This window comes from Pongo pygmaeus, chromosome 16 (genome assembly GCF_028885625.2).
Source record: "Pongo pygmaeus isolate AG05252 chromosome 16, NHGRI_mPonPyg2-v2.0_pri, whole genome shotgun sequence".
Lineage (NCBI taxonomy): Eukaryota > Metazoa > Chordata > Mammalia > Primates > Hominidae > Pongo > Pongo pygmaeus.
In genome coordinates, this window is record NC_072389.2 from 97529984 (window position 1) to 97542936 (window position 12953).

General features: G+C 46.4%; 1 protein-coding gene across 6 annotated transcripts in view; it reads left to right on the forward strand.

Moving 5' to 3' along the window:
* Positions 1–232: 232 nt before the first annotated feature.
* The window catches only part of SLCO3A1 (solute carrier organic anion transporter family member 3A1), a 322022-nt gene continuing 309301 nt past the window's right edge, over positions 233–12953 (forward strand). For 2 of the 6 annotated variants that reach the window (XM_054450921.2, XM_054450920.2), the window contains exon 1: positions 233–640. In XM_054450921.2, the coding sequence (XP_054306896.1) occupies positions 461–640 (180 nt within the window). In that variant the 5' untranslated portion in view covers positions 233–460. Of the gene's footprint in view, positions 641–874; positions 963–4665; positions 4795–12953 lie in introns of those variants that run through there. The other 4 variants (XM_054450923.1, XM_054450924.1, XM_054450922.1 and 1 more) reach the window with 4 other exon arrangements.

A 12953-nucleotide genomic window follows, 5' to 3' on the forward strand; every position in this document is an offset into this window, starting at 1 on the left:
CCCCGGGGGCGCACCGGCAGCGAGGAGCGGCTCGGCGAGGGCGCGCAGCGGCGGCCCAGGCCCAGGCCTTGGGGCTGGGGCTGAGGGGGTGAGAGCAGGCGCGGCCGGCGGGCAAGGGGAACCGGGCGATGGCAGCGGCGGGCGGCCGCGGGAGGCGAGGCAGCGGCGGCGGCGGCGGGCGGCGCGAGGAGCCCCTGTGATTGGCACAGCCGGAGCCGGAGGAGGAGGCCAGGGGAGGGCGGAGGCGGGGGAGGAGGAGGAGGAAGGGGCGAGCGCGGCGGCGGCGGCGAGGAGCTGTGCCTTCCACCTCTCCAGCCCCGGCAGGACGGGGGCGGCCGCCGCGAGCCCGGGGCGGGGACAGCACGCAGCCTCGAGGCGCGCACCCCCGCCCGGCAGCGGCCCCGACACCCGGGGCGAGCGGGAAAGCGGCAGCGGCGGCGGCGGCGGCGGCGGGGGAAGGATGCAGGGGAAGAAGCCGGGCGGTTCGTCGGGCGGCGGCCGGAGCGGCGAGCTGCAGGGGGACGAGGCGCAGAGGAACAAGAAAAAGAAAAAGAAGGTGTCCTGCTTTTCCAACATCAAGATCTTCCTGGTGTCCGAGTGCGCCCTGATGCTGGCGCAGGGCACGGTGGGCGCCTACCTGGTAAGTCCCCGAGCCAACTCCGCCGCGGGCCCCTTCCCCAGCCCGGCTCCCGAGCGGCCGCCTGGCCCGAGGAGGGGGCCGCCCGGCGCTGGGGGCAGGCGGGCATGACCTCGGCCCGGCGTGGAGGTTGGTGAGTGGTGCAGAGGCGGCCGCCGGGGGAGCTGCCGGCCGGGGCTGCCAGCGAGCGGGTAGCGGGCGGGACCGTTGATGCCGGTAGCAGCTCGCGCGCGCCCGGCTGGGGCAGGGGGTGCCGGGGGAGGAGAGGCGGCGGGCAGGTGGGCGTGAAACTGTTCCTCTCCCCCCATAAGAGCGGAGCGAGACGGTGAGTTCAGGGTTCTCCTTGGAGAGGAAAGCATCGGGGTTTTCAGGTGACCTGCACATGGGAAGAAAAACCAGTTAGCATCCTGCGTCCTCTACTCCATTGCATCCTCCTCGAGAACAAATCTATTATGCATCATTTTCTCCGGGCGCTTTCTACATCCGCCAATTACAGGGGGATATAACAGCTTAGAGTAAAATGCGCCCTAGCGTGGCCCTGACCTGAGCCGAGGCTGCAGGGGGAATATTCCCACCCGGTATCCCTATAGCCCTCTTTCAGCGTCTGGGATAAAGTTACGGTACCTAGAGAGCAGCTGCGAGTTTGTGTAGTTCCTGCTATCCACTCTTAGTGCTAAATTCCTCATCGTGGTCTGTCGCCCACAGAAGGTTGCACCATTTTCCACAATGAACGTGTATTTTATTTGCCTCCAGAAAGGGGATGTTAATGCTCAGAGGGCCCATGGGTGCATAACATTTCAGAGGAAACAGCTTGTAATGACTCAGCACTGTCAGGTACCTAGTTTGTCGCTTTCGCCTCCCCTGCTCAGGTGGTCCCAACTTGAGTTCCAGAGAGCGTGCTTCCACACCTAAGTACAGTCCTGTCTAAACAGGAAAATTTTTTTTAGAGTTTATACTGTTAAATCATTACTTGGCTATTGACCCACAACTGGAATCAAATGTCATAGACTTTGAGTATTCCTGAGCAAGTTTGATGGAGATAGAATTGGACAAGATTTTGGCCATTGAATAACCACATTCAGAGATAGAACCACGCGTATCCTGATGCTATGATTAATCCCTCATTCCTGGCCTTGGGGTAAAGTTAATGAGGGCCAGACGCTGGTGGCTGTATACCATTCATAAACTATCTCTTAAGGCTCAGGGCTCACTGTTAAAGGGAAATACAAGCAGTGCTTGGTCTCCGGTGTTGAGTAAGTTAGGTGGTTGTGAGAGAGGGGGTCTTCAAACTCAGCTCTGTTCCTGGGTGACAGAATTTCAGGGCTTTTGAAAATCAAATACATTTCTGTTGCTCATTCTGAGACGAAAAGCGTTTACGTCCCCGTCTCTGTCTTGTGCATTCGTAACTTGGAGACTGCAAGTGAACCCTGTAGTCAAAAGCATATCTTGTTTTCTGTTCTATAAAATACACTTATTGTGTCTATAGTTATAATATGCAGTTATAGACAGTACCTATTGGCCCTTGGAATTTGAGGGATAGGGGATAATTGTGTTTTGGGCGTCAGTTTATCAGCACTTCCTTAGGGGAAATTTGACTGTTAAAATATTTAAATAAGTACATGTATTACAGAGATGCAAATTCACATTAATAAAATATATGTGGGTCTGTACTGTGACATATGCAAAGTACATAATACCTAACCGGGTCTATGTTTAGAAGGAGGTAATTAGTATATCAACAGCTGCCTCCAGTTTAACGGTTTGTTTGCCTCAAACCAATTTTGCTCAGTAGTGTGCATTATTCATGTGTGGCAAACACCAGCGGAACTTTTCACCCTAGGAGTGATAAAAGCGTGGGCTTACTATTTTTCGGTTGCAGTGATCTAAGGATTTGACAAATAGATGAAGCCGGGCTGCAACTAGATGAATGGCCTAGCTCCTTTAGAAAGTTAAGAAGCCGAGTACTCCTGGAGTGGTGGACTTCTGGAGGCAGGGCTGGCCCCAGGAGACAGGAGGTTGACTTTAATCCCAGAACAGGGCAATGGCAGGCAGAGGAGGAATTGGGTCCACCTGGTGGTGGCATCCTGGCACTTCCAGCCTTCGCTGATGGAAAGCCTGGTTGGGTGGGGTAGGGTAACAGGAGTCAACAGGTGACTTGCAGAAAGCAGCTGGAGGCCCAGGAGAGGACAGGCCTAGGAAATTGAATTCATTTTGATTACTAGGAGTGGAGGCATAAGGCTGTAAGGGCTCTGCTTTGCCCGGCTGCCCTCATCTTTGCCTTGCCATCGGAGCCTCATGAAAATAAATAGTTGGCTTGTCAGGGTTGACTGACTCAGCTTGCTATGGGCTTTGCTCTTCTGGGCCACTTCAGAGTTTTCTCTTCATCTGTTATTTGGGAGATGGGGAAAAAAAGTTTGCTCCTTCAGCCATGCAAGACTTCTCTGTGGATAATTGGAGAATGAAATATTGCAGGCTGTTTGCAGGAAAGGCAAATTTCTTTCTTTTAATTCATCATGGCTTTCTTAGGAAACCTGAGACCTTGTGTCTGTAGGGGACCACAGGGCAGCGTCCACGTGCTAAGTGTGCGTTATATGTGATCCTTACCTTGGCAATCAGCCTGCCTCTCTAATGAGGCATTTCCAGATACTTGAGGAAGGACTTGCCTTGGGACAGTGCCAGCAATGCTCCCTTTCACAGAGAGGAGGGTGGTTACAAATTCTATGCCAACGACATTATTTCCTATTAGATTCCCAGAGTCCACCTTCTTATTTCATCTCCCCAGGTGCCTTAAAATTTCGCAGTTTAATTTCCTTATTTTTTTCTGAAAAGACAGATTTCTCAGTGTCCTGAATGACACTAGTGTAGGCTTCCCAACTGCAGAACTCAAACAGAAGGTTGCCTGTGATTTAAGAAGCAACTTTGAGAAGGAGGACTCGTGTGTGTGTGTGTGTGTGTGAGAGAGAGAGAGAGAGAAAATGTGTGTGTGTGTCTGTGTGTGTGTGTGTGTATGTATGCATGTGTTTGTTTTCCACCAAGAACCTGCCCAGGGAGGAAACTCAAGGGAAAACTGTATTGTATATAAGAAGGCCATCAATTGTTAGGCTAGGCTGGGGGCCTGCAACTTTTGCCTTGGTGTCAGGGAGTACAGAAAGACACTGATCCTGAAAGCCAGACTCAGTGATCTAGATAAAGTAACCCAGGTGCAACCTGGGCCAACTGTGGATTCTGAAATCTATTACAGTTACAAACGTCTTAACAGGAAACCATGCTTCAGATAAGCCAATAGTCACAGGGATGTTCCGTCATAGTCACCTAAACCTCCTGACTGGCTATGACATAATTTTTGCAGCATAAGAGGAGAGGCCTGCTCGGTTTGATAGTCATTTTGTATGGAACAGAGAATGCAATTTAATTTTCTTCTACTTGGGTTTTGGTTTCGAGTGGCTCCAGTCCTGTTTGCAAGGATGTAACATGTGCTTAAGTCTTGGACTGGTTGGAGAAGATGCAGGCATATGAGAACCTCATGGGGAGAAAGTCATTTTGTGTGAGCTTATTGGTGTTTTGCAGAGACCCCCTAAAATGTTTTAAGCCACTCGCTGAAGGTAGCCCTGCATATAGAGGTTTCTGTGTGGTATCAAATTACTGAGGACTGGAGTAGATAAGGGTGTGTACAGGAAATTAAAACCTCTGACACCTCTAGATGATTAGTTTGAGGCATACATACAAATACATTTGAATTTCCTCAGGTTGAAAACTGAAAAAAGGCCAGTCTAGTTTCCTGGGTGGGGCACAAAGGGAGTTCCTGTGAACAAGGGGTAGGTATTTCCCTATTTAGAGTTATAGACAAATAAGTTTGAGGTTGTGGTGACAAAATAATGACATAGATGACTGAGTGTGGTTAATGAGGCTCTATCTCACTGCTTTGTAGTCACACTTTTTCTTTCAGTCTGAGAACAGTCAAGTGGGCTTGCAATTAATGGGTGAGGCGAAACTGCTAGATTTGTTACTCCTTTTTTTTTTTCCTAAAGAAACATCATTTCGAAGATGAGTTTTTGCATATTCAACCCAGAAGCAGACAGCTGAGGAAACTGTCTGTTGACATTTTCAACAGAGAGAGACATTTTTAAAGTGCTTGTCAAATTACTATGATGACTAAGGTAACCGTATTTTATTTAATCAAATTATTTTATACACTTATGCTTACTCAAAGTGACAAACTCCTTGCCATTTCCATAATTACTATGTAGCCCCAGGTAGTAAGAAATAAAATTACGTTGTTTTTTTTTTCCTTATAGCTTGGTTTAAAATGTTATTAATTATTGAGGGAAAAAGGTGTTTCTGAAAATTCTTTTCAGCCAGGTTTGTGTATTTATCTTTGTGAGGGAGTTTTTGTTGGTGTATTTAACAATAGAAGAAACTGAATTAGTTGTAAAATGAGCGAGGGCTCTGTCCTGCATTTTGTTAACTCTTCCCCTCATTCAATTTTAGACACCTTATGAAAAGGATCGCCGAGAGGCCTCTCTGCAGTGGCACCGCCTTGCTAATCAATTGCCCAGCATTTGCAGCTCATCTTGTGTGCTGCTGGAATCGTGCTTTCTGTTACGCTGCATGGGCTTCTTCTTGCACGAAGTCATTGGTGAACTGCTGGGCAAAGGCAGCCTCACCAAGAGGATCTCTGTGAATTTATTTTGCACACCTAAAAGCAAACTTTGAGGTGCTGCCTTGATCAGGGACTGTACTCTCTTAGCAGATTGGCCTGGATGAACAAGGGTAGTATTGCAAAAATGATGAGGATACAGCTGCATTTCATGCAGAAATAGTGAAGAATAAAACTCCCTGCTAGCTGCATTTCTCTGGCATTAGTTCCAACTTGCGCAGATTTCACTACATGCATCATTTAATAAGCATGTTTCTCTAAAGTGGAGTCAAAGTACTTCTCTTTTGCATATGTACTCTATTCTGTACATTGCTGCATGCATTGCATATTTACATACGTGTTCGTGTACAGCGTTGCATACAATGAATATTGTATGCCATACTTTCTGAAGGTGCAAAGGGACATTTCAATGGTAACTTTGACTGTATGGTTGACACATGGATTTGGAACCGTTCTCCCCTGAAGAAAATCTCTGTATTTTCTTGCCTCTCAGAAATGCCTTTGGTAACCTGTAGGCCAGAAAGATAGCATCCTTGCTCTTTCAATTCATTTTTATTTTCGGTTTCTATGTCTGTATCTGGAAAATAGATATAAACAGGAAAAACAGTGGAATCATGGACCTTGGTTCATAGGATAAATGAATTGATGTGATTCAAAGGCACTTGTATTTTATGTAGCCTAAGTGTTTATGTGTTAGCGTGAGACAAATTATTGCTTAACGGTTAAAACTCCAAGTTAAATGATTACAGTTCCAAGGTGGAGAAAGACAAGTGTCTGTGGCAGCTGTCGCTTATTCGATGAGTGTCAGAAGACTGGGATTCATGCCTATGGCCTCCCCTTACCTGCTCTGTGACCTTGAGCTGTTTACTTAACCTCTCTGTACCTCACTTTTTCATTTTATGACTGGGGTTTTAATAGTACCCACCCTCTGTTTTGCTGTGAGGATGAACTGAGTCAGTACATGTAAAGCACCTTGAAAAATATCTGGCACATAGTGAGTGCCCAGGAAATATTAGCTATTACTATTAATAATAATATGGTTATGCATATTTACTGCAAACATAATAACTATGTAGCCCCAACCAATGAGAAATAAAATTATTTCAATCAAACTTTGATTTTGGTTTGGTGAATTGCATATTCAGGTAGTTTCCTATTCTACATGAACATTTTTGTCTGGGAGGTAAAAAGTTTTTAAGGACAAGTAATAAGCTAAATATCAGTTTCTAATTCTGTTTATTCCCTTATAAATATAGGAATCCATTTCATCTTAAAGATGCTGTAAAAATTAGTCACATGAGAGAGAAGCCCACTGCAGGAATGGTGATTCATGTTGATCATTTACAGTCCATGCGTACTTGAAGGAGGTTAAAAAAGGGGAGGCAGGACTGGCTGGGCAGGGCAGGTGCCCTGATGCTTCACTTTGGGAGGTCCTCAGTATCTCTTGCTGTGGTCTGTGGCCACTGGGTGCTGAAGGCTGAGGGTAGGTGGAAAGAATGTTGGACTTGGAGTTGGAAGACCTGGATTTGAACTTAGACTTGCTACTTCCCAGCTCCTGGCAACTTGACTTACCCGAGCCTCAATAGCCTCATCTGAAAAATGGGGATAATGATCGAGCTTATCTTACAGATGGTTGTGAGGTTTAAACAAATAGTCATGTGATAGAGTACTTCTCATAGGGTACAGTATTCCACAGTTGCTTTAACAGTAATGGTATAACCCTGCTCGTTGACATTAGCACAAACAAAAGCCCTTCCCAGGGAGCTGAGGATTTGGAATATTGTGTGAGGCCAAGGCTTCTGTTTCCTAAACTGGTGATCTGGGCTCCTGAAGCTTGCTCTGCTTCACTGGCGGAAAGGCTGAGTGACCGATTCAAGGGAGCCCGAGGTGTCAGGAGGGGGAGGACAAAGGGACATATGTTATGGACATATGCTGCCCTCCAGGCAGCCTTGTTTAAAACGTGCCTTCACAGAGCTCAGCCTTGGTTGCCCAGAGGGGCTCAGGTCTCACGCCTTGTCTGCTGCCTTCACCTCGTGTTCTCTTGCAGTATTAAGTGGACTCTGGCAAGCAGGTCTGTGGGCATTTCCCCACGCTTGGTCTTTTTTTAGGTTTCTCATAAGCAAAACAATGCACCTGTTCCTCCAATCTGGTTTCCCGTCCCATGGATTCACCCATCTCAGCTTATGGACATACCTTCTGCACAACACCACTCCCGTTCCATCTGTAGTCTTAGAAGCAGCCTTCCCGCCCCCAGTCTGGTCACACCTGTCCTTGTGAAGGATAGAGAAGGAACTGGGCCTTTCTCAGTGAATCAGGTGGCAGTGTATGTTTTAGGTGAGTTTTTAGATTCACCTTCAAATGCCACAGGCTTCAGGAGAGAATCTGTACTCAGAAGACCTCAGAGCCCCAAAGCCGGGTCACTCTGATGACTTTGCTGAGGGAGGAATTGTGTGTAAAGCCCTGAATCTTGTGCAGCCACAGGTGTGGAGTGAGCAAGCCTGGGGAGCCTTCATCCATGAGTTCCAGTGACAACACAGAGACTGGAAACATTCCCTTGGATGTGCACAGAACCTCAGCAGTTGGTGACTCCCAACTTCTTTATTTAGGTTCTTTGTGGTTTTGAGTTGAGTGCCTCTGAAAAGGGAAGCCCTTACTAACTGAGGACTTAGCATCTCGACTGTTTAGTAGAAACGGTGTTACCAGCCTCGTTATTTCCCATATGACTGGGCATTCCTCTTTAAACACGGAATAGTTGGTCATTAGTATTTTCCTGGTCTTAGACAAAATTTGCACTTATTCCTCCTAGTCAAGACACACTGAAAATATTTAAAAGCAAAAGGTAACATAGGCTGCCATAAGCCCCACTTTTGTTGTTGTTGTTGTTGTTGTTTTGAGACAGGGTCTTGCTCCCTCGTCCAGGTTGCAGTGCAGTGGCAGGATCACAGCTCGACCCCCCAGGCTGAAATGATCCTCCCACCTCAACCTCCCAAGTAGCTGGGACTACAGGCACATACCACCAAGCCTGGCTAATTTTCTTATTTTTTTTTTTTTGTAGAGATGGGGTGTGGGGTGGTTTCACCATGTTGTCCAGGCTGGTCTTGAACTCCTGGACTCAAGTGATCCACCTGCTTTGGCCTCCCAAAGTGCTGGGATTACAGGTGTGAGCCATGGTGCCTTGCCAAGCCCTACTTTTTTCAGTGGGGTGGGGCGGGTGGGGCTGGAAGAAGTGCGAACTCATCTTTCCCCTTTGCCCTCATGATTTCCTTTATAAATACCCCTGCCATGCCTCTTCAGTACTCTCCTTTTCGTGGATGTAATAGCCCAAGTGGTATTTTAAGTTATCTGGTGATGGACTCAGAGAGCCTACTGACTGTAATGGTGAAGTCTTATTTTTGTATTTTTAATTTTTTTTTTTGAGACAGTCTCACACTGTTGCCCAGGCTAGAGTGCAGTGGCATGATCTCAGCTCACTGCAACCTCTGCCTCCTGGGTTCAAGCGATTCTCCTGCCTCAGCCTCCCCAGTAGCTGGGACTACAGGCGTGTACCACCACTCGGCTAATTTTTTGTATTTTTTTTAGTGGAGACGGGGTTTCACCATGTTGGCCAGGGTGGTCTCGAACTCCTGACCTCAAGTGATCCACTCATCTCAGCCTTAGCATTGGTTTTTGTTAAAATCTTTGCCCTCTGAAAATTCTGGGAACAGGCTGTGCCCATAAACCCATCCCAATAGTCAGTGATGTGACTACCACATTTGTTCTGCCAGGTTGTCCTTTGGGACAACTTTTGGGTCTCTGGATAATGAATCTGTTTCTTGGTAGCTCTAAAGCCTGTTCTGGCTCTCCGTCCATTGATACCTAAGTTTCTAGTTGTGCAGAGTGTGAAGAAATGAGCAGGGGCTGATCAGGCTTTTAACGAATAGTTCTGGAGAAAATAATAGAAGGAAAGCTAAATCCCTGCTCACAAAACTACAGGAATTTGAGGAAGTTAGAAGTGATTATTTTTACCTCCATTTCTGCACTTGCAAGGTTGATGCAGGGAGAAGTGTCACAATGATGTTTTTCATTTAAAGACTACTGTAAAATATTAATGGGAATGGCTATTGTCTTTCACCCCCTTTGCAAGAGGCTTATGTAAAATAGGCAGGCTGTTTCTAATTGTTGAATTTGTCTCCCAACTTCAGCTGATTAGAAGGAGAAATTACCACCTTGAATATAAGCAGGTTGAAATTGGGAGAGCTGCCCTCAGCTGATTATATAAGCTATAAAATACAGCACCTGAAGTCTTGTGTTTACTCTGCTAAGAATTGCCTTAATGAAGATGAAAATTTATAAGCAGCATGGACCCATATGTGTTTATTATGTAAGATTCAATTATGGTGATCCAACCTGTAAAATAAACAATGGGGTTGATTAATCTCTTTGTTGGCTTTTGGGTCAGAGAATTGTTTAAAGTAGATCCACAGAGCCACTAGAGCTGTCCCCCTGGAACTCAGCTGGCTGTGGTGTCAGCGCCAGTTTCCCTTCTCTCCAGGGGTACAGGAGGCTTTTCCTGGGTCTGTGGTCACTGTAGCTTTCAAGGTTGTGGAGGGCAGGCCCCCCTTAAGGTTGGCTTTTGAGGTTGCTCGTGCAGTGTAGTGGGATGGCCTTGAGTACAACCACTGCCGGTTGTGACAGACGCCATCCTTTGGCCGTTTCTTTTCTCAAAGTGCTGCTGTGATAGCACTTGGAATTTACTGTGTCTTGTGGGATGATTTGCATAAGCAGCATGTATTCCAGTGTGGCACATCACACCATCCTCTTCTTGAAGCTATACATGCGTGGGGTGCACAGCACACCACACGGCCAAGTTCAGATTTCCAACCTCCTCCTGAAATGTAGGAAAGGAGCATATTTTTTTTGGCCAGAGTGATGATTGAGGAGAAGAAACTTAAAGGGAGCCAGACCCATGAAACAGATGTAGAAGAGCTTCAGACAAGCCTCTCCTGTCCTTATGCAAAAAATTGAGGGCAAGACTCCTGACTTATTGTGTGGCATGTTGTGTCGCCTCCCCAGTGCTGGTAAATACTTTGTAGGTTGGGAGGCTTAACATGCCAATGACAGTTTCTCAGCCAGCCAAAGAGAGGATATCTTTTGGAAACAAAAACCATAAATTAGCACCATTGCTTTACCTTTGCCAAGCTGTATATATGCATCAAGGAGATGCATATAAATAGATCAAAAAGCCAGTGAGCAGTTTTGCAGCTTTGCAGCTTGCACTTGATGGAAGCAGATGGGGAGGTTCTCCTTGCTGCACTAGGCTCAGAGTGGCACGTGGAGCCAGCAGTGCTTGGGCTAAATCCAAATACAACCTTGTTCGATTTCTAGAGATGGACATGTGCAATCGACTGTCCAACAGGCATATTGTTTCTGTAGCCCAGGGTTGGCCTGTTTTTAGGTCTTCTTAAGTATAACATTGTAGAATCTCTGCATTCGTTGCTTTCATGTTAGGCAAAATCAGGGCACAGAACTGAGGCACTTACCCAAAGGTGCAGCCCCACCCTCCGGAGCCAGCTCACATTCGCTGGCAGGTATAAGCAGGTGAGCAGCCAGGAAGCAAAGACAACTGATAGTTTTATTTTTGGGAATAGCAATTATAAACAAGTATAAATAAAAATATTGTTTTGGTGAATACTGGGGAAAAATCACTTCTCTTATTCTCTTTTAAAATGTTCCTCTTTTTTTTGTTGTTTAAATAGGCTTAATGCTTTCTAAGAGGCACCCTACCTATCCTTAATGGAGTGAACAGATAATATATATACATTTATATTTATTTGCCTTCTGATGCTTAGGATTTCATGGGGGAATACTTTTGTATTTAAAAATAACAGTGACAGGGAGGTGATTAAAAATATCGCAAGGGCTTGTGGCACCCAAGGCTATCAGGGGAACTATTTTGTGTGACAAGTGAAACATTTAAATCCCCCAAAAGGAAGCTGAGTGTTCTCCTGTTGAGGTCTGTCGCCTTGGTGGCTGCTTTTTGCACCCAGTGAGCCCAACTGTGATGGTCACAGGTGTTCATTTCCGCTCTGTCACCTCCTGGTTGTTTGTTTTCTTCTTACCCCCCTCTACTGGCCCCTGACCCCGTCAGTGTCACGCCTCACCGTCCCTGACAGGATTTCACAGTCACATGGGTAGGGCCTCTGGGAGTCAAGACCTAGGCCACTCCTGAGTGGGACTGTCATGCTAGGCATTTGCCATGGGCAGTGTCCTTTCTGCCCCTTCCATGATTGGCCACCCCCCGTCCCTATCCAGTGGATAATGGAGCTGGGTGTGGTCTCTTACAAGCCTTTCAGATCCAATTCCACCTTTCACCACAGACTGTATGTGATTCCTGCCTTCCTGGACTAATTCTGAGCTCTTTTGTACTTTATTTGGGAGCAGGAATAAGTGGGGACTTCATATTTTATTTAAACATTTCTTTTTGTAGAGTTCGTAGGACAGTAGGATTATTCCCTAACATTTTCAATATCTCAGATGTTAGACCAAAATTGGGTCATATTATAAGTGAGAAAGTGACTTTTACAGTTTATCTGTTGGTGAGGTGGACATGGGCTTGGAGGGGAGAGGGTGGATGAGATGGTGGGCATTTCAGAAGGAAAAAACCAGGTATATTCATTAACTAGGGCTACTGTAACAAATTACCACAAACTGGGTGGCTTGAAACAACAGATTTTTTGTCTCACAGTCCTGCAGGCCAGAATTGTGAAATCAGGGCATCAGCAGGGCCGTGCTCCCTCTTAGACCCTGCGTAGAACCCTTCCTTGCCTCTTCCTGGCATCTGCGGGTGGCCAAGGGTCCTTGGATTCCTTGGCTTGCAGCTGCATCACTCCCATCTCTGCCTCTGCTGTCACATGGCGTTTCCCCCGCATCTCTCTCTCTTCTTATAAGGACACCAGTCACATTGGATTAGGGCTCACCCTAATGACCTCATGTGACTAGCTTACATCTGCTAAGTCCTCGTTTCCAAATTAGGTCACATTCACAGGCACTAAGAGTTAGGACTTCAGTATATATTTTTGGGGTAAACAATTCAATTCATAACACCAGAGAAGAAAAAGAGCAAAGGATCCTAAAACTGTGTGTACAAAGAAAACAAAGGCAAACTCTGTCTTCTTAAGTGTTTGGGTGAGGTAGGAGGATTGTCAGATATTCGTGAGAGAGTTGTTCATACCCAAAGATAACATTTCAATCTTCACAGAAATGCTGACAGTCCCTGTTTCCTTTCTGTAAGAAGGTAACCATGTTTCTCTCTGGGGTGGTGGTGATTAGACTTGCAGGAATGAACCTAGTTGGATGATTCGTTAGCTTTGAACACATCATTTTCTCTTTCTGGGCCTAGCTGAATGCTGGGATTGGACTGATAATCATGTCATTTGATTAAGGAGAATGCATGTAAAAAAAAAATCGTAGACAGATATGTGGGTGAGGAATCTGTGTTTGTGTATTTACTGTGTGTATGTACATAGGTACTCATCCATGTTCCCATCCTTCACACCCAGGACTCCCTAGCAGGAATCAGGGCTGGTAAAATCTCCAGCTGACTCCGTCTTCTTCCTGAAGTCCTATCCGATTCAGTGAGACCAAAAGAGACTTTATCACTGTGCGCTGTGCCAGCCAGTC